Source organism: Podarcis raffonei, chromosome 10 (assembly GCF_027172205.1).
Source record: "Podarcis raffonei isolate rPodRaf1 chromosome 10, rPodRaf1.pri, whole genome shotgun sequence".
Taxonomy (NCBI): Eukaryota; Metazoa; Chordata; class Lepidosauria; order Squamata; family Lacertidae; genus Podarcis; species Podarcis raffonei.
This window is the reverse complement of record NC_070611.1, coordinates 61,041,930-61,069,464: the sequence shown is the minus strand read 5'-3', so window position 1 is coordinate 61,069,464 and position 27,535 is coordinate 61,041,930. Positions and strand designations below refer to the sequence as shown.

The following is a 27,535-nucleotide window of genomic DNA, read 5'->3' as shown; positions in this document are numbered from 1 at the left end:
TCTTATACTGACACACCTATTCTGTTGCTTAAACTTTATTGAGATAGAATCATATAACTGTAGAGTTCGAAGGGACCCTGAGAGTCATCTACTCCAACCCCCAGCCATGCCAGAATCTCAACTAAACCATCCAAGACAGATGGCCATCCAACCTCTGCTTGAAAACCTCCAGGGCAGAAGAGTTCACCACCTCCCTAAGGCGTCCATTCCCCTGTCAAACAGCTCTTATTGTCAGAGAGTTCTTCCTGATGTTTAGTTGGAATCTTCTTTCTTATAACTTGAAGCCATTGGTTCAAGTCCTAGCCTCCAGAGCAGGAGAAAACAAGCTTGCTCCATTTCCCATGTGACAGCCCTTAATATATTTGAATAAGGCTATCACCTCTCTGTCTCTTCTTTTCCAGGCTAAACATACCGAGCTCCTTCAACCATTCCTCATAAAGCGTGTTTTCCAGGCCCTTGATCGTCTTGGTTGCCCTCCTCTGCACACATCCCAGTTTGTCAATTGTTGCTGTTTAGTCATGTCTGACTCTTTGTGACCCCATGGACCAGAGCACGCCAAGCACTCCTGTCTTCCACTGCCTCCCGCAGCTTGGTCAAACTCATGCTGGTAGCTTCGAGAACACTGTCCAACCATCTCGTCCTCTGTTGTCCCCTTCTCCTTGTGCCCTCCATCTTTCCCAACATCAGGGTCTTTTCCAGGGAGTCTTCTCTTCTCATGAGGTGGCCAAAGTATTGGAGCCTCAGCTTCAGGATCTGTCCTTCCAGTGAGCACTCAGGGCTGATTTCCTTCAGAAGGGAGAGGTTTGATCTTCTTGCAGTCCATGGGACTCTCAAGAGTCTCCTCCACGCAAGATAGATTTGTAATAATAAAGAACTATGCTCACTGGGTGACCTTGAGCCACTTCCTGCCTATCAGCTAACCTACTGTGGAGATTAAATGAGGAGGGGAAGAATCACAAACACCACCTTGAGCTCCTTGGGGAAAACGTGTTTTGAGACTACAATTCCCATCAACTCTGACCACTGGTCCCATTAGCTAGGGATGATGGGAGTTATATTCCCGAAACATCTGGAGGGCCGAGTTTGCCTATGCCTGACATAGGGTGCAGACACAAACAAACAAACAAACAATAAATAAATAAATAGGAGATACAGAAGAAGAAAACTTTTCGTCCCCCACTTAGGAAGAACTTCCTGACAGTAAGAGCTGTTTGACAGTGGAATTTGCTGCCAAGGAGTGTGGTGGAGTCTCCTTCTTTGGAGGTCTTTAAGCAGAGGCTTGACAACCAAATGTCAGGAGTGCTCTGATGGTGTTTCCTGCTTGGCAGGGGGTTGGACTCGATGGCCCTTGTGGTCTCTTCCAACTCTATGATTCTATGATTCTATGATTCCCCTGACAACACATCCTACATCCTTCAAGCCACTCTACAGAAGCGATGGTGGCTGCTCCTTAAGCTAACATTTTAGGATTGAAGCCCATGTTCAGAGCTACATCACGTTCTTTGTCCCTTGGTCGTGGTATATTAGTGGGGATGGGGGGAAGTAAATGCAAGAGAGAAAAATCGTGCGTGTTTTTAACATTTTCTTTGCACTAATGGAAAATTGTTAGGGGAAAGTCATCTATCAGAAAGGAGTTCAGTAACTCCAGTGCAAGGACTCGGCGCCTAAACTCAAAGAGGGAGCCGACACAAAGCAGTTGCTTTTATATTCCAATCCATTAGAGAGCACTTAAAATAATTGTTAAAAGACCAGGCTTAGACAAATTATAGTTCAAGTGGCGTGAAGATACTCAACAATAGGTAACAGCAGATTTAACTTAAGGCTTGGCGTAATTGGACGTACACTAAAGTACTTAACATTTTCAGCAATTTTTGAAATGTATTAAGAATGTGGAGACTTGTTCCGAATGGCCACCAGCCAGCCATCAAGCACGACCCTCAACTTTGCCATGGGCTTTTAAAAAAGCTCTAAAAAGGGGGAAAGGAAAGAAAGGAGAGACTGAGGGTGCTGCTGCTGGGGAGAATCAAGGACGTTTTTCACCCACATTACGAATTTTACGAATGCAGAATTTCAAAGCGAGTGTGCTGTCTAATAGCAGGTGCAAGAGGCAATTAACACACTCACAGCATTGTAAATACCCAGCCCCCCCAAAATTGTTAGCCAGCCAATAAATAAACAAACAAACAGGGGCTAGTCTCGCTAGGGGTTGGCAGAAGAGGGAATCCAGCTGCTTGCTGTCCTTCTGTGTTAAGAACACAAGAAGAGCCTGCTAGAGCAGGGCCCATCTATTCCAGTGCCGTGTTCTCACAGCAGCCAAACAGACACCGGTGTGAAACCCATGAGCAGGATCTGAGCACAAGAGCCCTCTTCCCTGCTGTGGCTTCCAGCAACTGGTATTCAGAAGCATTTTTGGAACCAGAGCAATAGCCACCACAGACCCTCCAAGTGTCCCTATTTTCCAGGGAGATCTCATGATTTAGAGAAGCTGTCCTGGGTTCTGATTTGATCCCGGAATGTTCCGCTTTTCCTTAGGATGTCCCTATTTTCACTGGAGAAATGTTGGAGGGTACAGAGTTATCTGACCCCCGAGCCGTCTGAAGGCAAGCTTGTACAGTGGTACCTCGGGTTAAGAACTTAATTCGTTCCCAAGGTCTGTTCTTAACCTGAAACTGTTCTTAACCTGAGATACCACTTTAGCTAATGGGGCCTCCTGCTGCTGCCGCCCAATTTCTGTTCTCATCCGGAAGCAAAGTTCTTAACCCTGGGTTAGCTGAGTCTGTAACCTGAAGCGTCTATAACCCGAGGTACCACTGTATAGGGAAGGTGTGGGGGTTTTTTATTGGTTAGTTATGTTTTTATATATGTTGGAAGCTGCCCAGAGTGGCTGGGGCGACCCAGTCAGATGTGTGGAGTATAAATAGTAAAATTATCATCACGGAATGGGACATCCCTATTTTCATTGGAGAAAAGTTGGAGGGTATGCCACCATTACTGGTAGCCATTGATAGCTCTGGTCTTCCTTTATTGGGGTTTTCTGAACTTTCCCCTGCGTCTCCAAGGGAGTACCTCTTCGCTGGGCCCCGAAGAAAATGTGTGTGTTCCTGAGGCCTAGCCCTTCACTGCTAACCATGGTTAGCACGTCATGCTAAGCCAGGGGTTGCTAGTTTACTGGGAACAAGCAGGGTGCTGTTGCCACTGTCAGCCATTGCCATCCTCTCTCCTCAACTGTCATCTGGGGGTGGCCATTTTACTAGACCACCTCAGTGGGAGAGGTAGGCAGCAGGACTCATTTCAACAGCTTCTCTGGAGGACCTAGCTCCTTCAGGCATCTCCTGTACCAAGCTGGCCATAACAGAAATTGCCTGAGTTTTGATTTTCCTCTTCCCTCCTGGTCCCTGTCCCCTTGTGTGTCATGTGCCCTTTTTTTAGATCGTAAGTCTGTGGGTGGGGGCAGTCTTGTTTTGGTCGTATGTAAGACGCTCTGGGACGCTGTAGAGAGTCCCATGGACTGCAAAAAGATCAAACCTCTCCATTCTGAAGGAAATCAGCCCTGAGTGCTCACTGGAAGGACAGATCCTGAAGCTGAGGCTCCAATACTTTGGCCACCTCATGAGAAGAGAAGACTCCCTGGAAAAGACCCTGATGTTGGGAAAGACGGAGGGCACAAGGAGAAGGGGACGACAGAGGATGAGATGGTTGGACAGTGTTCTCGAAGCTACCAGCATGAGTTTGACCAAACTGTGGGAGGCAGTGGAAGACAGGAGTGCCTGGTGTGCTCTGGTCTATGGGGTCACGAAGAGTTGGACACGACTAAGCAACTGAACAACAATGACAAGACGCTCTGGGAGCCCTGAAGAACAGGATACAAAGGCTCGAAATGAAATGAGTTTTAAAAAACTGCTCCCGCTTCACTCCTCTGCTGGGCGTAAGTGGGGCAAACAATGTATGAAACCACAAGTTAAGCTTGATGTTCCATTACGTCAGTGGCCCAGGATCCTGGTAACAAGCCAGGATCATTTGCCAGCTTTAAAGCACAGGTTGGCGTCAGCCTTTGAAGGTGAGCTTCTTAAGGAGAAACAGGCCACGATCCTGGGTTTGGGCACTATATGAAGCCAAGCTTAACAGCAGCAGGGCTTTCTCCCTTGTGCCAGAGGAGGAGCACACAGTGAGAGCAATGGGGGTGCTTGCAGCAGCAGCACACCACTTGTGCAAAGATGCCAGAAGATAAACCCTAGCTTATCATGATGTGCAACACACGGCCAATGTCAAATTTGCATGGTACAATAGTTAGAGCATTGGACTAGGAGTTGCCAGGCCTTGAAGCTGACCGGGTGACCTCAGGTGAGCTGCTACCTCTCGGTCTAACCTACCCACAGGGTTGCTGCAACGATAAAATAGTGTGGGTCGGGGAGATAACTGTGTGCGCTCGTTCCTTGAGCTCCCCGGAGGAAGGGAGGGTGGAAATAAAAAAATAGCCTGCATGATTTCAACAGAACATTGTCTACGACGAAGCTACTTGGTAAAAGAGGCCTTTAGCACCACATCCTCCAGCTAAAGAAATGTTGCATTGTAATGGAAGGATGCTAATTGTACAAACACAGAGCTTAGTTACTGGAGCACTGTCAGCATTTAAAGGCAAACCATTCAAGGTACATTAAGAGAAAACCAATTACAGAGAAAAGCCTTCTCCTACTGTATTAAAAAGCTTGCTAATTAATAGCATTCCAGGGAGACAACTCGCAACAGCAATCTAAACGGTACCGAGGATGCACTGAGATTCTGCGAACACCAATTAGAAAACCCAGAGATTTTGTTGTCAGGAACCAAACACACTTTCCTTCTCTCTTTTCTTTTTTTTAAAGTAACGCTAGGCCAACGACCCCTCGAGTTCTTTTTAACAATTCTGTTTGGAAATAATTAGAGCGCTGGCACCCATGTTAGTTTCCTTTCCCCTCCCCATTTCACATGAAGTTAAGACAAAAGCGGGAGCAAATTTATTTTTCACAATATTCCTTGGCGGAAGGAAAGCTTTGTAAAAAAGAAAAAGAAAAGGAAATCTTGCCGATACACGGGCCTGATCATTGTCAGCGACAAATGCATTGGGGTAACGGGCTTCCCCCGCCATCACCAGGCAGGCGGCAGCAAATTGTGCAAAAAGAGAACAAAGGCTCTCAGGTTCAAACCCCACATAGCCAGGGGAAAGAATCAGGAAAAAGACCTGTCCTGGTTAGCTTCTGGGCTCAAACTGAAGTGCTGGCATGGTACAAATAATAAAATTATTATGATTGTTATTATTATTATTATCAGTTGTAAAAGGTAAAGGGACCCCTGACCATTAGGTCCAGTCGTGACAGACTCGGGGGTTGTGGCGCTCATCTCGCTTTACTGGCTGAGGGAGCCGGCGTACACTTTCCAGGTCATGTGGCCAGCATGAGTAAGCCGCTTCTGGTGAACCAGAGCAGTGCACGGAAACGCCGTTTACCTTCCCGGCGGAGCAGTACCTATTTATCTACTTGCACTGTGTGCTTTCGAACTGCTAGGTTGGCAGGAGCAGGGTCCAAGCAACGGGAGCTCACCCCGTAGCGGGGATTCGAACCACCAACCTTCTGATCAGCAAGTTCTAGGCTCTGTAGTTTAACCCACAGCGCCACCCACGTCCCTTCTTTATCAGTTGTGCTCAACTATAAAAGAGTTGAAATACAAATAATTAAACAACATTGGGTAATTTTTGGCTCATAATATCCAGAGCCTGAGGTAACCTATGGAAGCTGGAAGAGGGGAGATTCAGGACTGTCAAAAGGAAGCAGATTTTCATTTGAGTGCATTGTTAAATTGTGGCATTTGCTACCTTTAGATGTTGCGACGGCTGCCATTTTGGATGGCTTTCAAAGGAGATCAGGCAGATTCATGAAGGATATCAATGTCCGCGAGTCATGATGGCTATATTATCTCCAGTATCAGAGGCAGTAGTGCATATGCCTCTAAATAAATACCAGTTGCTGGGGGGGCACCATGGGACACGTGCCATTGTGTACATTTTCTGGGCAACCAGTTGGCCACTGTGAGATCAGGACGCTGGACCAGACAGGCCTTTTGGTCTCACCCAGCGGGGCTCTCCTGATGTTCCTGCGACCATTTTTCTGTCAGGACACCCTCAATGCTCACCTTCCCACTGGCCTGTCAGGACTAAGGTTCTGTTAATGACGATGTCTATCTCTCTGGCGCCATCTTCCACAGCTAGACGGATCTCCTCCAAGCGGGTTTTCAGAGGCGTCTGTCCTGCTGGAAATCCAGTTGCCACTAAGAGAAAAAACACACACAGTGCAAGTTATTAGTCCTGGTGCAAGCAGAGAGATAGCAGGGGGGGCAACAGGCATGAGCTTGCCAGATCTATAGAACTGGTTCACCATAGTCAGGTACTTCCCACAATCCAACCATCCACAATCCCTCCCAAATTTCCAGTCTCTCTTTTTCCTCAACAAAAGGGGGACGTGTGAAAGTAAGAGGCTAAACTGGCACCACACATGAGACTCTAAAACAGAAGAGGCCAGCATCGTGCCCTTCAGGTCTGTTGGACTACAACTCCCATAATTCCTTGCTGTTGGGTTTTGCAGGCTGGGTTTGATGGGAGCTGGCAATCCCTGATTCACATATCGATGATTTTCAAGCATTCTGCCCTCATGTAATTGCAATATAAACAGGAAAGGGGGAAAGCAGAGCTGCAACAATCAAATTAACTTTCATCAGCAGTGCCATAGCTGTCAACGTTTCCCTTTTCTAAAGGAAAATTCCCTTATTCTGAATAGGATTCCTCGCAAGAAAACGGAAAAGTTGACAGCTATGATCAGCACTGCGTCACATGCATACATAATCTTATTTGTATGCCACCTTTCCACAGCTCAAACCATGCTCAAGGTGGCTTACTAGATAAAAACCCCCCACATAACTACAACATAACAAAAGTAATCATAAACAATAAACAAACTATTAAAAAATACAAAACCAAACTGAGCAATTTCCACGTAAACAACAAAAACCCCAAACAGTGGTACACATTGTTGCCGCAGCCCCTATACCAGGGGTGACTAATCTTTGGCTCGGGGGCCACATTCATCCCTCGTAATCCTCCAAGGGCCACATAATGGGAATGCATGTGGTCAAGTCAGGCTCCGCATGAAGAGACAGGGCCTATACTAGGGCATTCAGACTCCCCTCTTGAAACACAGGAGGAAAGCTTACCTGAAGCTACTGGGATGTCACAGCCAGCAGCCTTCAGTGCTTTCACTGCATCAGCGACTCTTGCTGGATAGACGCAAACGGCAGCAGTAGTAATGCCTGCAAACAGATCAAGAATATGGTCCACTTTAGTTTCCGACTCACTTTCAGGGCCAGCCTTGCCACAAGGCAGGCCAAGGCCCCTCTCCACCATCAAAGGGCAGCAAATTGCCAAATGCGTAGATTATATATATAATTTCCATGGTGGCGCATCATTTTGCTTTCCTGTTTCACAAACAGTGACCCCAAGGGCCCATCTTTCCCATTCCCCAAAGCAAGAATTCAGTGTTGAGAACTTAAATATTGGATATATTAAGAACGCAAGAACTGTGTTCTGCTGGATCAGGCCAAAGGCCCATGTAGTCCAGCATCCTATTCCCACAGTGGCCAACAGCCCTCTATCCACTTGTGAGTCCCAAAAACTGGCATTTGGGGGCACGGCGCCTCTGATAATGGATGCAGAACAAAGCCACATCTTATTATGTACTTCCCGCTTCTCTTGAGCATCGAGAAGTTCCAGAGTTTTTATTTGCCAGTATGAAGTCAGGTCACAACTGGAGACGAAGATCCCCCTTTAGAACTTATAGAAGTTCTCTTTTGTGGGTTTTTGCTTTTCACTTTGACACATTTTTTTAAAAAAAGAATGGTTCAAGCCATATTTCGTGCTCCTTTGCTGCGAATCTGTAGACCCCCCCAAAAAACCTTTTGCTTATGGGTGGTATAAAAACGTTGTAAATAAAATAGAATTCTTCATTTTGTAGAAGAACCTTTATTTAACAAAAACTACAGTGTGTGAATAGCCTTATTTGTAGCATGGCAGATACTCACTGAAAAAGCAAGGCAACACAGCTGAAGAACCTGCGTTATACTGCCACCTAGCTATTTTATTGTCTCTGACGGAGATTTGTTTAGCAGGAAACTGAATGTGGGACCTTTTACAGAAAAAGCAGGTGCCTTGAAAAGGCAGGCAGACACACGCCTCTCTACTCACCGAAACCTTATAAATGGGTGATGATGGGAGGCAGGGAGGGTGTTTAAAAATTATTGGGCTTACTCATTCCATGATCCAGGCAACAGGAGATCTATGGGTCATATTTATGCCACTTTCCCGTGAAAACAGTCACTCACAAAGCGGTTTACAACAAATAAAAACCAGAATGTGTCTCAAAACCAACCACCACACGTAAAATTTCATAACAAAATGTTAGCAAATATAACAATGCACCAAAAAGGGGGCAACATTTCGGATGTTGATTGCACAAAATTGGAAGACTGGAGAAATACCAACTAAAGAACAATGGCAAGAGAAGTTGATGAACTATGCAGAACTGGCAAAAATGAAAGATAGACTAAGAGAAAAAGACAACAGAGACTTTGAAAACCATTGGGAACCATTCATATTATATTTGCAGAAACAAAGAAAGACTTGATGGCAGGATTTAAATAAACATTCACATTATCAGCATCAGAAAATGTTTAGAAGATAGTGACATATGATGGTGTATTTACTTTTACTCTCTTTTTTTAGGTTTGATGTTATGTTATTAATATCTTTTTTTGTTAAGAGATAGCAAAATGGGTGAAAACAGAAACAAACCAGAAGTTGGGGGAAGTCTTGGAGGGGAGGGAGGGAGGAATACATAGTAAATGTTAAGAATTTGAGGTGTATGTAATGAATGAAAAAGAAAAATGAATTTAAAAAATTATAAAAAAGAGGACAGTCCAGGCCCTTACATCCCAGCTTAAACAGAGAGATCATACCCACCCCACAGAATGGCTGGTGCAAGCCAGTCAGATGGACAGGGAATAAGTAATAAATCATTATTATTACCAAACAAGAGAACCCTGCTAGTTTCCCCCCCATGTCTCGGAAACATGACGGTCTTCAGCCTGAAGTTGGGCATTTAGTATAGCTCTTCCAGCAGAGATTTGCCAGGCGTCCTCACTGGTAACTTTCAGGCGCCTCTCAAATATATTTTTTTATGCCGAAAAGCCTATTCCTTTCTTTAATTAACCCCCACTGCAAATCATTTTTATGACAGTTTGTTTCCGTGCTTCATTGGAATTGTACGTACCGCCTTGATGATTTATACAAGTGGGCCATATATAAATGTTTGTACAAATATAAGTAAGTAAAATGGGACGCAGGTGGCACTGTGGGTTAAACCACAGAGCCTAGGACTTGCCGATCAGAAGGTCGGCAGTTCGAATCCCCACGACGGGGTGAGCTCCCGTTGCTCGGTCCCTGCTCCTGCCAACCTAGCAGTTCGAAAGCACGTCGAAGTGCAAGTAGATAAATAGGTACTGCTCCAGCAGGAAGGTAAACGGCGTTTCCGTGCGCTGCTCTGGTTCGCCAGAAGCGGCTTAGTCATGCTGGCCACATGACCCGGAAGCTGTACGCCAGCTCCCTCGGCCAATAAAGTGAGATGAGTGCCGCAACCCCAGAGTCGGCCACGACTGGACCTAATGGTCAGGGGTCCCTTTACCTTTACCTTAAGTAAGTAAAGTAAGGAGGAATAAGCAGGAGTGGGGGAATGTCTGCAGAAGTACAAGGGGTGGGGGGGGGGACTTTGAAGTGGAAGGGAACCCCAGAAAAAGAACTGTGAGCGCTTCCATGCTCTGTGGCCAAAGAATGGTTAAGACTATTGGGGCGGTGGGAGGGGAATTGAAAAACCAGAAAGGGAGAGGAAATGCAATGGAGAATTCTAAAAGAGGTTAACACCCTCAACAGGAGTGCTCCACACTGCAACATTTCGTTGCAGTTCTCACTTCTTCAGCTGAAGCCCTGGAATCCAGATTGTCCTTCTGAGCGGGACTAACCGTTCAGCAGAAACCATCACGCACCAGAGGATCGATCCGAGGGAGTTGGCGCACAAACAGCCCATGTGTCTTTTCCAGATACACATAATAATAATAATAATTTATTATTTATACCCCGTCCATCTGGCTGGGTTTCCCCAGCCACTCTGGGAGGCTTCCAACAGAACACTAAAATACAATATTAAACATTAAAAGCTTCCCTAAACAGGGCTGCCTTCAGACGTCTTCTAAAAGTTTGGTACAGTGGTACCTCAGGTTACAGACGCTTCAGGTTACACACTCCGCTAACCCAGAAATATTACCTCGGGTTAAGAACTTTGCTTCAGGATGAGAACAGAAATCGTGCAGCGGCGGCGCAGCGGCAGCAGGAGGCCCCATTAGCTAAAGTGGTGCTTCAGGTTAAGAACAGTTTCAGGTTAAGAACGGACCTCCAGAACGAATTAAGTTCTTAATCTAAGGTACCACTGTAGTTATTTTTCTCTTTGACATCTGGTGGGAGAGCGTTCCACAGGGGTGAGTGCCACTACTGAGAAGGCCCTCTGCCTGGTTCCCTGTAACTTGGCTTCTCGTAGCCAGAAGGCCCTCGGCGCTGGACCTCAGTGCCCGGGCTGAACGATGGGGGTGGAGATGCTCCTTCAGGTATTCTGGACCGAGGCTGTTTAGGGCTTTAAAGGTCAGCATGACCTTAACAGAACCAAGGTTCTGTTCCTGATTTGCACAGAAAGACTTACCTTTGCCGTCCACGCCCATAGCTTGCAACAGATCCCCTCGGATGGGATGCTTGGCTTTGTAGCACAACCTGCAGACGTTGGAAGGGGTGTCATCGCCCGAAAGGGTGGTGAGGTCGATGCAGGTGATGGCCCTCAGGTGCCAAGCTGCCTTTTATCAAATAGAAATATACATATATATTAGGAAAAGGCCTTATCATATAGTTGCATGCCTAGAGAACACCTGGGACTTCGGAGGCCAGGACAGATAAGAGTGCTGGTATATAAACAAGCTACAATGAACCACAGACTCTCACTTTCCCTCCTCTCATCTATTTTCTGTTCCAGGAGAAGATCAGAAGCTTCTGGCGATTTTTAAACAAAACCAGTTTGCTGAAAATGCTCCCAACCACAGCTGACCAAACCCTGCTTTCAACAAGGATCCTTCTCACCGGTCCAGATTTTATTCCCCCTCCTTCCTGTAACTCGTGGTTTAATTTAAACAGCTGTGGGATCAGGGTGATTAAGCGGACAATATTTTGCCCACTGTATCTTTCAACTGGCACATTTCATGCATACTGGGGAGAGAAGGAAATAAATGTATTTAAAAGGAAACAAAAAACCAGGTATGATCCATCTAAAGTTAGGCAATTTAAAATCTCCTTGATTACAACGGAAAGGTCACCCACACACCCCTAATGCTGTTCCCTCTGATGTGTATGGGAATTAGAAGGGCATAAATTTGTCCAGATTGCACTGGACTCATTGCCTTGCATTTGAAGTATTTAAAGTATTATAACCTAGAGAAAGGAATACTGAGAGGTAATGTGATAGCCATCTTCAAATATGTTTATAAATGCTTCGGTTTCCGAACACACCTCGGAAGTTGAACATGCCACGTGGCTTCCATATTGAGTTTTCTTTACGGAGGCTTCTGCACTGAGTTTTTGGTTTTCAAACATCTCAAAACTCGAACGGTCTTTCGGAATGGATTACGTTAAAAAACCGAGGTACCACTGTAATGCTAGTAGTAGAATTTTTTTCCATCCAAAATTCATCGGCTATCAAAATCAAATCTTGCCTTTTGTTTGTTTTTAAAAAGGACTGTGAAATCAAGAAATCAGCTCACTTCAGGCAGACTTTACTAAGCTTCCCGAACTTCACTGAGGAATGCAGCCTGCCAAGCCTTGCCCTGGGAACCCCAGTTCAGACTCTTGGGCTGTTGCTTCTGAAAAGCACAAGACCGCAACATGAGCTGCTTACTTAACAAACCAATGGTTGTTGTTCTTTCCTATTTGGTTAGTGGAACCTCCCCTCCCCACAAACCCCTCATGGCCTCCCCAGATCTGCTCCAGAGGTTTGTGAGGAAATCCGGAACAGATTTATGAGGCTCATAAAGAAGAAGAAGAAGAAGAAGAAGAAGAAGAAGAAGAAGAAGAAGAAGAGGAAGAGGAGTTTGGATTTGATATCCCGCTTTATCACTACCCGAAGGAGTCTCAAAGCGGCCAACATTCTCCTTTCCCTTCCTCCCCCACAACAAACACTCTGTGAGGTGAGTGGGGCTGAGGGACTTCAAAGAAGTGTAACTGGCCCAAGGTCACCCAGCAGCTGCATGTGGAGGAGCAGAGACGCGAACCAGGTTCACCAGATTACGAGACTACCGCTCTTAACCACTACACCACACTGGCTCCAGTGTAGAGGAGAAAGTTCCACTGCACAGCCATAAGTCCTCACGCTAATGGAACTGCATGGCTGACTATTGCTCTAGGTCTGGACCCAACTGTTTTGAAATGTGGCACTTAGCTGTTTTAGCACCCTTTGCTTCTCTTTCTAGACCCTCCTAGAACATCCCCAGATCTTTTCGCACCCCAGTGTAAAGTGCTGAAAAGCAGACTGTGCTGTATTGAGAATGGATGTTATGAATCAAGCTCTCCTTGAGAATCCTTTAGATTCCCTATCTCATGGAGAAAGCAGGGGTAGATACAAAGGATCTCTTCCCTTTTTGCTCTGAAGTACTTTGCTTTGCTTTGCTTTTCGTAAGTGTAGAAAAGAGACCAAGCACCCTTTTATTGGTGTTGGAATCCCTATTCCAGCTAAAATAAATGGAATTAAAACTGAATATATAATCGGCTCCTAGGAAAGAGATTCTGGCCTCCACAGTTGAAAAACGAGTTGTGAAGACAGATGTAGCAAAAACGATTCCAAGAATTGGTGTGAACTTGTAGGGGGGCTTTTTTTTTTTGGTTGTTGTTTAACCGAGAAGCTATTTTTACAGAAGAGGCTGAGCTATGAGAGTCTGACTACATATTCCATAGCCAAACCTTCGCCAACACTCAGGATAGTTCAAAGAAATATGTCAGTCTAATCCAAGCTGATATTAAAACCCACTATTATCAGTTTTTAAGCAGAGACATTCAAATATCCATATTAGGGCAATGCCTTTAGTTGAGCAACCAAACAGGATTTTGTGATATTTCAGTCAGTAATATAAAGTCATTGCTCTAATGTGGATGTTTTATTTAATTTTTTTATTATTTAGGTAAAAACAAATCTGCAAAACCCATGAAAATCACACAGAATATCAATCAATGATGAAAAGGGAATGTCCAACATTCTAAGGCTGCAACAGAAGTCTAGTGTCCAGACCAAAGGAAGTAATAGTACCTCTCTATTCTGCCCTGGTCAGACCACACCTGGAATAATGTGTGCAGGTATGGGCAACATAATTTAAGAAGGATGTTGATAAGCTGGAATGTGTGCAGAGGAGGGCAACCAAGATGATTCAGGGTCTGGAAAATAAGCTCAGTAAGTTTTGGACTTGAAGTCTCACCAGACCCAGTTAAGGTTGCCAGGCCTCCAGGGCTGACCAGAAGTTTCCAAATATCATCACCAGTGCTTTTTTCCTGGGGGGATGCAGGGGGGAGCAGACCCCTAAACATTTTGTGAATCTTTGTACTGTTGTCCATTTCCTGTATTTATTTTTCCCAATCTGAACTATAAAATGGTGATTTTCTTGAGTCAAAATGAGAGTACCCCAAAACATTTTTTAAAGAAAAAAAATACACCGATAAAAAAAAAATTGCTCAAGAGGTGGCTTAGAAAATGTACACTCCTACGCACTCAGGAATCAACATATTTGTAGTTTTGCCCCTCTCTGAGGTGCCTCAACACCCACCACACATGTATGCAAAAACTCGCTGTTGGAAAAGAATCTTTTTACCAGCCTCATTACCATGGTCCTCAAAAATGAATTATTCAAAAAGGCAAGAACCATCTTTTATGTCTATAGGCAACTTGAACAAAATTCAGTACCTTAGATTCCAAACGCCTTGGTACTCGGAAACTTTGGCTCCCGAACAACGCAAACCTGGAAGTGAGTGTTCCGGTTTGCGAACGTTCTTTGGAACCCAAACGTCTGAAGGGGCTTCCGATTGGCTGCAGGAGTTTCCAATCAGAAGCCGAGCTTTGGTTTCTGAACGTTTTGGAAGCCGAACGGACTTCCGGAACGGATTCCGTTCGACTTCCAAGGTACGAATGTATTAAAGCCCATGGAGGTAGAACAGGTGTCTGTGGAATACAAGAGCAGAATACTCAAGGAGCAAAAGGACGTTGCCAGATACAGAGTCAGATCACTGGCCCATCTTGTGCAGCACTGCCAACACTGAACGGCAGCCAGAGTTTCAAGCAGGGGGTTCTCCCAGCTCCTACCTGGAGATCCCAGGGATCACCCTCAAGACTTTTGACATACAAAGCATGTTCCCTACCCCTCGGACACGACCCTCTCCTGGGAGCCACTTACCTGCCAATTCTTTTTCACAGCCCGCTGTGTCTGAATTTGAGCTGCCCGCCTCAGGACCGCCGGCTGGTTCACCCGGACTCTCGCAAGCCAGCTGAGGTCTGTGAGGAAAAGTGCCTAGTTCCATTTAGTACGTTTATTATTATTATTATTATTTTGAATGTATTCTTATTGCATCTTATCTATGTAACCCAAATAATAAAGCAGAACAAAGACATAAAAACTAAACCAAACCAAATCAATAACCAACATGGCGCCCCCTGATATGCTGCTTGGTGCCTATTAAGGCCCTCTGCCCCACTTTTTTTTTTCCTTTTTAAATTACATTTAGGATTGTTTGGGGTCCTGTCCCCCCCTTTTTACCCTGAGCTGCAGCTGGCAGGGTGGACAGATCCATGCAAGGGAACGTTCCCCAAACTGCCAAGGATGAAAGGCTACACTTTGCGATGAAGATGAAGATGAAAATGATCATCATCATCATTTGTATGCTGCCCATTTAACTGAGTTGCCCCAGCCACTCTGGCCACTTTTGCACACATCACCCAAATTCTTATCCACACTCAAGTTTAATCAGAATTAAATTCCGCAAGGAAGAAAACCACAATTTCAATCTCCGAGCCATTTTGCAGTGTAATGTCCATGCCAGTTTCTCAGATTTCAAAATGTGTCACCCGGGGTCTGGAAAAGTTGGGGACCCCTGCCCTCTTTTGAAAACTGCTTCACAAATAAAGTCCCCCCCCCCCCCGGATAGTATACACAGATTATTCCTAGGTAAGCAGGAGAAGCACATGTTATTATTAATTGGATTTCTTACTTGCCGTTCACCGTAAGGTCCCAGGGCAAGCTTACATCAATTTAAAAATAGAGTATTAAAACCTATTTTTTGAAAGAAAAAAAATTCACTCAATAGAAAAGAGTGGCTCCTAAAAAAATATGCATTTCAGGTATACAAGGCCTGGGAAAGATGTGCAACCCTCCGTTAGGAACTGCTGTTTTAGAGTCCAGCTTTCCAGGCAAATGCAGGTCATAAATCTGGATATATTGGGGAGGGGGGAATTATGTGTGAATCATCTCAAGTACCTGCCAAAGGAGGAGCAGGGAAGCAGCTTAGATATTCATTAAACATGGAGCGTGAATAGTCCCATTTTTTATATGTCATCTGCTCCATCTAAATATTCATGGGGCTTCAGGGATAAAAGTAATTAAAGCAGTTAAACTACAGCTAATTAGCCAACTTTCTTTTAATCCTCCTCTGGAAAAAAAAAAGAATGTTTTACTCCCTCTGAAGACGTATCCAAAAAAGAAGAAGAGAGAGCGGGGGGAAAACAATCTTCAAAACTGTATTTAGAAGTTTCATAGGAGAGTCAATCTTTCTTTTTTTCTTTTCTTTTTTAACTTGAGGGCCTGTGACTGTAGGCAGCTTGGCCCATTATGCCTCAGGGTACCGCAGCATAGCTGGTGTTGCGCCAAAGAGAAAAGGACGTTAATAAGATAGCTTTGAACTGGATGGCTACAGAGTACAGGCGAATTCTCTTTAATTGGTATAAAACGGTGCCAACCCACGAAGCGGCGGGTAGTGGAATATCTGCCCAAACGGCTGGCAATGAAGTGCTATACTTCATGAGAGGAGAGATGATAGCCGTCTTCACAGATCTCAAGGGCTGACACATGGAAGATGGAGCCAGCTTGTATTCTCCTGCTCCGGAGGGTAGGACTGAAACGGATGACTTCAAGTTACACTACTGAGGAAGGGGGACCCAAGGTCTGTTTTGGTAGAAGCGAGATTTCTACAAGCATCCAGAGATACCCATTTTAGACATCTAGGGCACACTGACAGCCTAAAAAAGACGTTGGACTACAACTCCCATTAGCGCCAGCCAGCATGGCCCAGTAGACAGGGATCGTGGGAGTTGTAGTTCAACACCACCTGGAGGTCAGAGGTCCCCATCCCTGGCCTAGCACCTCCACTTAGAAAGATCAGGTAGCAGATAATAGGAAATGGGCTCACTACTAATCCCGAGACACTGTCTCCTGCCAGTCAGAGTAATAATGGGCTGGAGTGTCAACTCCTCTGATCTGGTGTTCCCTACAATACTCAGGATTTATTCACAGGGCTTCCTGAGTTGTGGCCCCAACACACTTTGTCTTTTGAGGACCCCCAAAATCTAGGGCTGGATTTCTACCCTCAGACAATTCTTCAGTGATATTTTGCAATTGTAGATGAATGGTGACTTTCTGTTCTATTCACAGTCGTGAGCGTTCTAAGAATTTGATCTTTGATTTTTTTTATATGCATTGAGTTTTTGTTTGCTTTTTTTGGTTACCTTTTTAAAAAGCTCTTAGGGCTCATTAGCTTGCCTGAGTGAGCCTAGAGTGCTAACCTATATATGTGATGGTTTTGCCTTGCAATCTCTACATTTTTGGGACGTTGTTTTTTCAAATACATATATCCTGATTAGAGTTATAATTCCTTTGTAGTGCATAAAGGTAAAGGGACCCCTGACCATTAGGTCCAGTCGTGACTGACTCTGGGGTTGCGGCGCTCATCTCGCTTTATTGGCCGAAGGAGCCGGCATACAGCTTCCGGGTCATGTGGCCAGCATGACTAAGCCGCTTCTGGCGAACCAGAGCAGCGCACGGAAACGGCGTTTACCTTCCCGCCAGAGCAGTACCTATTTATCTACTTGCACTTTGACATGCTTAACAAGGCACTAAACCAGGCATAGGCAAACTCCAGCCCTCCAGATGTTTGGGACTACAACTCCCATCATCCATAGCTAACAGGACCAACGGTCAGGGATGATGGGAGTTGTAATCCCAAACATCTGGAGGGCCGGAGTTTGGCTATGGCTGCACTAAACCTATTACTGCCTTTTCCATTACTCGATCTTTGAACTTGCAAGCTTCTTTTACTATCCCTATATAATCAAGGTGTACCAAATACACGTACCAAATCTGGTGCACTCAAGACGCTTCTGGACTAAAACTCCCGTGACCACTGCTCATGCTGGCTAGGGCTGATAAGAGATTATTATTATAATTATTTACTAAATTTGTATAAACCCTCGGAGTGTCTGGGGTGGTAGGGGAGTAGTAGTAGCTCTGGCAGGGTGCTCCTTCTGGTGTAATATGTTCACCTTTTGTAGACTGAGCACTCACCTGTGGCTCCTAGAAAATGTCAGCATGTGACAGTGGCCACACCCTGGGAATGGCTTCAACTGGCTGGTTAAACCAGGTGAGCATAGCCAATGGGTCTAAAACCCTCAGTGAGTTAGGGACTTCCCCTCCAGCAAATTGAGAGAATGAGACCAATAGCGGGTCAAACGGTCAAGAAGGCATTTTCTGCACATGAAGAGTTTGGATTTGATATCCTGCTTTATCACTACCCGAAGGAGTCTCAAAGCGGCTAACATTCTCCTTTCCCTTCCTCCCCCACAACAAACACTCTGTGAGGTGAGTGGGGCTGAGAGACTTCAAAGAAGTGTGACTAGCCCAAGGTCACCCAGCAGCTGCATGTGGAGGAGCGGAGACGCAAACCCGGTTCACCAGATTACAAGACTACCGCTCTTAACCACTACACCACACTGCTGTAGATGCAGCGGTTCTCAACCTGTGGGTCCCCAGATGTTGTTGGACTACAACTCCCATCATCCCTGAGCTCTGGCCTTGCTAGCTAGGGGTGATGGGAGTTGTAGTTCAACAGGGGACCCACAGGTTGAGAAAGGATCTGGGGATCCACAGGTTGAGAAAGGCTGTGTAGAGGGAAGTGAGGGGCAGATGGGGCTCCTCAACCCGGGAAGGTAGCCCATCTAGGAGAAGGAAAACTCTGATCCAAACTTCTGATGCCCTGTGGGGTATCTTCAGGAGATGAAAAGGCTCAGGAGTAAAATCCCACAGAAATCTAAGACAGTTTGGATGGCACCTTGGACTCCCCCTTCTGGCAACTCCTGTAGCCAAGCTGATGTGGTCCAAAGGAAAGTAGAGCAATACATTTGGCATCAGCCTTCCTAATTAAGTGTGGTGTAGTGGTTAAGAGCGGTGTGTTGGCTGTTTGCAGTTTAGTAGCGCAGAGAGCTTGCTGGGGAGACCATGCATTAAAAAATAAAGGACTCAAAAATAACTTAAACAAGGTTTTAATAAGAAAAACAAAAACTCCTTTTACACTAAGTACATTAACAACCAAACCAGACCCAACCACCAACCCATCCCCCAGGGTAATGGGAGAGCTAGGTGCTGCTCCTTATATACTACACCCAAATGCTGACACACCTTAATCAAATACAACTCAGCAGCACCTGCTATGCTTCACAGCTGTAAAGCTGGGTCTCATTATCTTACTCTGGCCCTTGCTCTGGCCCCTTAAAGACATACACATCGGGTGCAACAATGATGAACCTTTACATTTAAATAAACCATTCAACATTTCCCCTGCGGTTCATCATTGTGGAACAAAAACATAAAGCATACTTTGTACATGTCTTTCATGTGTAACCTTTGGAAGTGCTTTAGTAAAAATGTCTGCAATTTGATTGTCACCTGGAACATATTCAAATACAATCATTTCGTCAGCAATTAGTTTCTTTACAAACTGCAAACGTAACCGTAAGACTCTAGTGCGCTGCGTATTGGTCTCTGAACACAGGATAGCAAGTCCGCTCTGGGAATCAAGGTAAACTTTTACTGGTAGTGTTACTTGCATCTGTAGGTCTGCAAATACTTGCAGATACCATTCTACATCACGAGTGGCCTGAACGCATGCACATAATTCACTCTCTGTTGTGGAAAGACAAATAATGGTTTGTGTCTGGGACTTCCATTCAAATGGACAACCGTTATAACAAAACACCATACCAGACACACCCCTGCAATTATTTTGTTCCACTGCATGAGATGCATCGCAGAAAATTTCAAAACCTTTGTCAATACATGTTGTAAACTGCAACCTATAATGTTTCGTGTGTTTAAGGTACATTACCACTCTCTTAAGAGCAGAGAAACATTGCATAGTGGACTCTTCCACATTGTGATGCATCTTTTAACAAAAGCTTAACTGTTTCATATTTTACGCTTGGTGAATAACACAAATCATAATCTTCGCCTGGAATTTGTTGAAAACCCCTAGCAACTAATCTTTGTACCTTACAACTTCATTTTTGTCATTCATTTTAACTCTATAAACCCATTTTGAATCAGTAAGTCTCATATCTGGGGTTTGTGGTACAAGAGACCAAGTGTTATGCTCTTTTAAAGAAGCTATCTCAGAGTTCATAGCTTTATACCAATTTGCAGCTTGTTGCTTAGGTAATTTCTGAACATCATTGTAGCTTTTTGGCTCAAAAACTGCCTTATTGGCATACACAGTATTAAAATGTTCATCTGCAAAACGTTGTGGCTTCTGTCTCTTTCTATCTGAACGTCTCAGTCCGGAAGGAGAGTCAGACTCCTCAGACTTAATGGGACTAAGTGAACCACTAGTTTCAGGTTGTAAATCACTGTCAGATTGAAGAGATGCCTGTAGGCTAAGCTCACGGTCAGAAAAATCAAGAGAATCTAACCTCCCCTCGGGTCCCTTTAACTTTAAATCATCAAACAAATCAGATTCAACAGACTTTTTGTCTTTTTCCATTAATTCAGAAGCACCATTTCCTGCTGCTGCTGCTGCTTCTTCCTCTTCTTCCTCAGTATTATCTATACCATCAGTATCTTGGAAGACAGCAACTCCATTCCAATTTACAGTTTGTATCATGCTTCTGGTAATATGAAATTTGCCAGTTGCTGGTATGTAAATTCTGTACGCCCCCCGCTGGTAGCCCATTAATTTTCCCTGGACACTACGTTCACCCAATTTCTGCTTAGCGGGATAATGCATTATTACATCCGAACCCCAAATGCGTAGGTATTTCAGATTAGGGCGTTTTTTAAACAGCTTCTCATAGGGGGTGACATCTAAACCAGAATGATAACTGTGATTTTTAACATAACAAAAAGCATTAAGCGCTTCAGCCCAAAAGTCTTTGGGCAGATTAGCATCGTGCAGATACGTTTTAACCCCTGCCTGTAGGTCACGCTGCACAACTTCAACAAGCCCATTTTGCCAAGGACTTCGGGGGCAAGATAACTCATGAGTAGTCCCCTGCGCTTCCAGGAAATTCTCAAAATCCTTAGAAACAAATTCCCCGCCCCGGTCAGAAAACAGGTTCTTAATTGGTTTGTTAAAGTGAGTTTTTACCCAGTTGCAAAAAACTTTGTACTTCTCAAATGCTTGGGACTTCTCAGCTATTGCATAAGTCCAACAATATCTACTATACTGGTCTATCAGAGTAAGCCAGTACCTAGAACCTCCTAATGATGGTGGGAGTGGCCCAACTAAATCACAATGTACACGCTCAAATGGCTCAGTTACTTTCCTATCTGAGCATCTACCCTTGCGTGCAACCTTAATCTTATTCTTGCAACAGGATAGACATTGCATAAAAAATTTACATGGTTTTAAGTTGAGGCCATTAACAATATTCTTTGTCTTAATTACATCAGCAAAATTCAGGTGTCCCAGAATTCTGTGTGCCTCGTGGACACACCCGGAATGAGGCCTTACATTCCTCAACCCCTGGCTTGACTGTGCTGCTCTGCAATTTATAGGCGATTGGGAGTAAGTGCGAAAATACAGTCTATATAAACCATCAGATTCCCGGGCATATAATAGACGTTTGTTCCCATCGAAAAACTCACACATTGACTTTAAGAAACGCACAGTTATGCCTTGACTAGCAAAACACCTTACTGATAATAAATTGTCCACTGAAGGGCAGTAAATGCAGTTCGCTATTGTAATGTTTAAAGAGTCAAGTTTAACGGTACCCCTGCCAAGCGACTGCAAGACTTGTGAATTGGCTAAATGTACATTACCAATTTCCTCTTCGAAAGAAATAAACAAGCTTCGATCGTTGCAAATATGCTGAGATGCTCCTGAGTCCACAACAAAAGACTTCCACTTGGCACGTTTAAGTCTTTTACGATCTGTTGTCCTAGCATGGAAAACTCGTGGCTCGTTTCTGTCTCTACTATACGATGTCGGCTGCTGGGCTGACAACCGTGACTGACGAACAGAAACAGGCTTGGGAGTACTTTGCTTTCTTTTGGATCTGCAGTCCTTTGCAAAATGTCCTTGCTTATTGCAGAACCAACAACGCTTTGCAGCTTTAAATGCAGTTGTATCACCACAAGTTTGCATATGGCGTTCCTCATTCTTTCTGGAAATAGGAGTGCTTATGGCACAAGCCTCCCTTCTATCCAACTCGCCCATTAATCTTGCCGTTACCCCTTCCACAGTTAATTGTGCTGGTGGAACAGCAGATATCTGGCTAGCTATACCATCGAAGTCCTCATTAAGGGAACATAGAATGATAAAAACATACTGAATATCAGGTATGTCCATGTCCCTTCGAATTAATTCGCCGCGTATTGCCTCCAGACGTCTCAAGTGTGCTGCCAAATCACCACCAGGCTGCAACTTCGTCTGGTACAACTGCTTGAAAAACGTCAATGCAGATGCTGACTCTTTTCTAACATGCACTGCTGCAAGACTGTCCCACATTTCTTTGGCAGTTTTCTTATTTCTTATATAGACTACTTGCTGGTCGCTGACTGCCAAATTAATTATCGCCCTGGCTTTTGCATCTCCTTTCGACCAAGCATTAGTCACAGGGTCAGGAGGGTCATCAGTTACATAGGTCCATACTTCTCTAGAGGTCAAAAGCGCCTCCACCCGAAAAGACCATAAACTATAGTTCTCATCTGTTAGCTGTGGGAAGACCAGAGCCTTCTCAGCTTCAGGAACCCGGTCAACCATTCTGGAACTCTTCCAGACCCACAGAACTACGCTAACAGGAGAAGGAGTTTTCAAACCTTTCTCAGAGTCCAAAAATATGCAGTCATCCACTCAGCAGCTGGGCCCATAACCAAAGATGTTGGCTGTTTGCAGTTTAGTAGCGCAGAGAGCTTGCTGGGGAGACCATGCATTAAAAAATAAAGGACTCAAAAATAACTTAAACAAGGTTTTAATAAGAAAAACAAAAACTCCTTTTACACTAAGTACATTAACAACCAAACCAGACCCAACCACCAACCCATCCCCCAGGGTAATGGGAGAGCTAGGTGCTGCTCCTTATATACTACACCCAAATGCTGACACACCTTAATCAAATACAACTCAGCAGCACCTGCTATGCTTCACAGCTGTAAAGCTGGGTCTCATTATCTTGCTCTGGCCCTTGCTCTGGCCCCTTAAAGACATACACATCGGGTGCAACAATGATGAACCTTTACATTTAAATAAACCATTCAACACGGTGGACTCATAATCTGGTGAACCGGGTTCACCTCCACATGCAGGTGCTGGGTGACCTTGGGCCAGTCACACTTCTCTAAAGTGGGATATCAAATCCAAACTCTTCTTCTTCTTGCATGCTGGTGCCAGACATACTGCTCTACTTTCCTTTGGTGCACATCAGCAAGGCCCCCCCAGGGTGGGGTGCATGTTCTTGATGTCCTGGCAGCTGAGGACCTCCAGACACACTGCTCAGGCTCACACCCCAAGGAGGTCACTTTGGAGCTGGTAACGCAGCAATTTGATTTCACCCTCAGAGGCACTGTCTCTCGAAACAGGCAGGGTGTATATGTAAAGTGGTACCTCGGGTTACAGACACTTCAGGTTACAGACTCCACTAACCCAGAAATAGTACCTTGGGTTAAGAACTTTGCTTCAGGATGAGAACAGAAATCGTGCTCCAGCGGCGCGGCGGCAGCGGGAGGCCCCATTAGCTATAAAGTGGTGCTTCAGGTTAAGAACAGTTTCAGGTTAAGAACGGAGCTCCAGAACGAATTAAGTACTTAACCCGAGGTACCACTGTATATGTTATAATAATAACTTGCAGTTTTTGCAAGAGGATCCATGCACCAAATTTCCACCAATGTACTAAAACCATGTGCGATTCAGATAGATCTGCTCCCCTGGTGTGGACTTTAAACCCTTTCATAACAAGAGGAATTTTGCCAAGGATGACCAAAGGGAAAAGGAAGGCAGCTACCTCCACAATACCTGCGTAGCAGAAGGAGTTTAGATAAGTGGACTCCCACAACCGCCCTTCACAAGCTGCAGCTACGAAAGTTTCTCTTCTCTCCCCCAACTATTACAAAATGCAGAATTCTTTTCTTCCTGGGGTCACCAGCAAGCTTGGGCAGTAAATAAAGCACATTGACTAAGTTGAAAGTGCCACTGACCTCAGCAGTGTTGCCTCTCCATAAATACGTCTCATCTGCAGTTAGCATGCTGCCCTTAAGACTTGGGAGACCAGGGTTCAAATCCCCACTCAAACAAAGCTTACTGGGCCATTTGCCAGCTCTCAACCTGACCTACCTTGTCTGGCTGTTGTGAGGATAAGACAAAGAGTGCTGCTTTGAGCTACCCCTCTGAGGAAGCACAGGATACTAATAAATAATAATAATAATAATAATAATAATAATAATAATAATAATACTTAATATGCTAGTGATTAGGATTGCACAGCATGCTCTCACTGGATAGCAAATCTTATTAGCAGAATTTAAGGACATATACAGAAAATTGCACTGTTGGATACTGTATGTAGACAGTGGAATACTTAAAATATTTTTGGATTCTGGAATGCGGGGTCTTGCCAAGCCAGTTGAAAAGTGGGACACCCTCCCCCCCAAAAAATAAGCCAGTCCTGTTGCATCTGGGGAAGGGTCACCCCTAATGAATGCGCCCCCTGACAGCACCGATGCGTATCCTTAATCAGGCACAGAATGTCCCAAACCCAGTGGGGCTTCTCCTGCAATCCCAGCCCCCCATTGACCTGGAAGTAAGCCACGCTGAATTGAGCAGGGCTTGCGTCTAAATGGGCACAGCTGGGATTGCTTGTGAATAAGCACGCGCGGGGCTTGCAACGACCCTGGCGCCTGCCTGCTCCCTCCCGCTCGGCAGCACCCGAGCCAGCCTTACCTAGCGCCGTGCCCTGGTTCCTAGCAGCCATGATCAGGGCAAACCCGCCTCTCCTTCCAAGCTTCCCGCACTTCCTGCTCTGCGTTTCCTCCTCCTCTTCCTGCTGCCTCAACCCGCCTCCCCCCCCCCCCCGTGCAAAAGAGTCTTTGCAAAGTCCGCGCCGAGTGGTGCAGGGGGCGATGCAAAGCAGGCTTGTCGTTTTGCTGCGCTTGCAAGCCGGCCTCAATCTTTCGCTGTTTTGCTTTCAAGTGCAACGTTTCCCAGCATCTTAAAAAGCAGAGACATCACCTTGCCAACAAAGGTCCATATAGTTAAAGCTATGGTTTTCCCAGTAGTGATGTGTGGAAGTTAGAGCTGGACCATCAAGAAGGCTGATCGCCGAAGAATTGATGCTTTTGAATTATGGTGCTGGAGGAGACTCTTGAGAGTCCCATGGACTGCAAGAAGAGCATTCTGAAGGAAATCAGCCCTGAGTGCTCACTGGAAGGACAGATCCCGAAGCTGAGGCTCCAATACTTTGGCCACCTCATGAGAAGACTCCTGGGAAAAGACCCTGATGTTGGGACAGATGGAGGGCACAAGGAGAAGGGGACGACGGAGGATGAGATGGCTGGACAGTGTTCTCGAAGCTATCAGCATGAGTTTGACCAAACTGCGGGAGGCAGTGGAAGACAGGAGTGCCTGGCGTGCTCTGGTCCATGGGGTCACAAAGAGTCGGACACGACTAAACAAGCAATGTTTCCCACTGCTTGTTTGAATCTGACGTTTGCAGCAGGATCTGTTCGCCCTGCAGCCGGATCCCAGGCAGACTTGACTCTGGAACACATGCCCCTCATTTGCCTTTGGATAAGAGTCAGTCGTGTCAGCCTTTCTCAGTCGTGTATGCACTGGCTGGCAGCAGCCACACACACAACCGGTTTCCAGGCAAAGGTCTTCCCCTTAGTCCTATCTGGAGATGCCAGTCTGGGCTTGAATTTGGGACCTTCTGTATGCAAGGCAATCTGCAAATGTGGCAGTCCCTAAATTGTGGGGATTCTCTCTGCAGAAGTGCATTTGGCACCACGTATAGCTTTCCTCGTATGCTGAATTCGCACCTCTTGAACCTGGCCTTTGGCACTTGATATATGTGTGTGTGTGTTGTTTTAGGATCCACTTTAGTGCTATTTGTTTCAAACTGAAGTCTGTAAGCCCTGTCTTTGGCGAGAAGATTCCTGCATTGCATTCCTCCAAGGAGCTCAAGGCGGTGTACATAGCAGATGGAACAGGGTTCTGGGTTTCCATCCCACCCCCACCTTGAGCCAATTTCAGGGGGAACACGGGGAGTTGGGGGGAAACCACCCAGCCTCTTGGGCTTGCCAATCAGAAGGTCGACAGTTCAAATCCCTGCAATGGGGTGAGCTCCCATTACTCTGTCCCAGCTTCTGCCAACCTAGCAGTTCAAAAGCAAACCAGCACGAGTAAATAGGTACTGCTGCAACAGGAAGGTAAAAGGCATTTCCATGCGCTCTGGCAACTGTCCCGTGCGCCAGAAGTGGTTTGGTCATGCTGGCCACATGACCTGGAAAAGCTGTCTGCAGACAAACACCCATTCCCTTAGCCTGAAAGGGGAGATGAGTGCTGCACCCCATAGCCAAATTTGACTGGGCTTAACTGTTCAGGGGTCCTTTACCTTTACAAGAACCCTTGTGCAGGGCTTCCAGACAGAGTTCACTAGCTGAATCCAGTTGGGAGACCTCAGACACACAGATGATAGGCAAGGTAACATCACACAGCGCTAAGCTTGCAGTTTTGTCCCCATTGCCTACAGTGAGTTTCAGCCAAAAGTATAGGCACCATCCTTTTGCCAACACACATTTGGTGTAGCAGACCAATGATGGATAGGGTGAGCCAGACACAATATTTTAAAAATGTAAGATACATGAGAACACTGCTGTATATATTTCCTTTGAACCATACTCTACAATAAAGCTGATGAACAGCTTTTCCATGGATGTTTCAACTATTAGAAAGCAAGTATAGCTCAACAGTATTTTATTGAGAACCCTTTCCTTAGTGGAGTATTGGGGAACTGGTGACCTTTCAGCTGTTTTTGTTTGGTTTGTTTTTTCCTACCCGACCAAGTTAGCTGGGAATAATGGGAGTTGGGAATCCAACATCATCTGAAATGCAATTCCACCCAGTGGGACACAGATACCACCACTCATACAGAACTCATACTGAGATATAAAAACTGGAAGGGAGAATGAGGCAGGAGCAATGTGCAGCGGCTGCGCTACACAACAGCTGGGTAAGATTAGTATTGAAAAACAGCTTGGTCTAGACCTAAGTGACATTATCACAAAGTAACAGCTCGTGTTTGGTTATTTTGATTTGGAACTGCAGAATTTCAGTACTACCCTTGATTGTTGTTTTCTACTGTTCGTCATCCATTGGCACAGTGGTACAAGTTAAAGAACAGCTACACCCTCTGAATTAGCCGATGAGATAATTCTACATTCTAGATGCTCTTGAACAGGCCCCCAAACCCAGAGTTCCATTAATTCTATGTTCTCAAACTGTGTTTTCGTCCTTTTCAATCTTTTTCACACCTTTCCCCTAAAGTGATAAGTATTTAAATACTCCTACCCGATACTACCCTTTGATTTTTTTGGCTTCCCACCACCCGTTTATTCCTTTAAAAACGCTTTTCAGAAACCTTATCAAAATAGAACTGTCGTTATCTAGAAGATCAGGGTCTTCTTGGAATGTACAGCTTTGGCCACAAATACATGAAGCATTCCAAACACATTAGGATATTTGCAAGTTGCCTGTATAATTGCACGTATGCACATTTAACTTGTGCACACTCAGTTTTATGCACTTGGCAATAAAAAACAAAAATAAAAACAAAGCAGAAAAGGGGTGGGCATAGAGGAA

The 27,535-nt window shown here is 45.1% G+C and overlaps 1 protein-coding gene across 1 annotated transcript in view; it reads right to left on the bottom strand.

Moving 5' to 3' along the window:
- DERA (deoxyribose-phosphate aldolase) overlaps positions 1-24,739 on the bottom strand; it is a 45,790-nt gene extending 21,051 nt beyond the window's left edge. Inside the window, exons 1-5 of the mRNA XM_053405562.1 lie at positions 24,620-24,739; positions 14,602-14,699; positions 10,827-10,974; positions 7,240-7,335; positions 6,166-6,300 (exon numbers count right to left, since the gene is read on the bottom strand). Of these exons, the coding sequence (XP_053261537.1) occupies positions 6,166-6,300; positions 7,240-7,335; positions 10,827-10,974; positions 14,602-14,699; positions 24,620-24,650 (508 nt within the window). The 5' untranslated portion in view covers positions 24,651-24,739. The remainder of the gene's footprint in view (positions 1-6,165; positions 6,301-7,239; positions 7,336-10,826; positions 10,975-14,601; positions 14,700-24,619) is intronic.
- Positions 24,740-27,535: the final 2,796 nt, after the last annotated feature.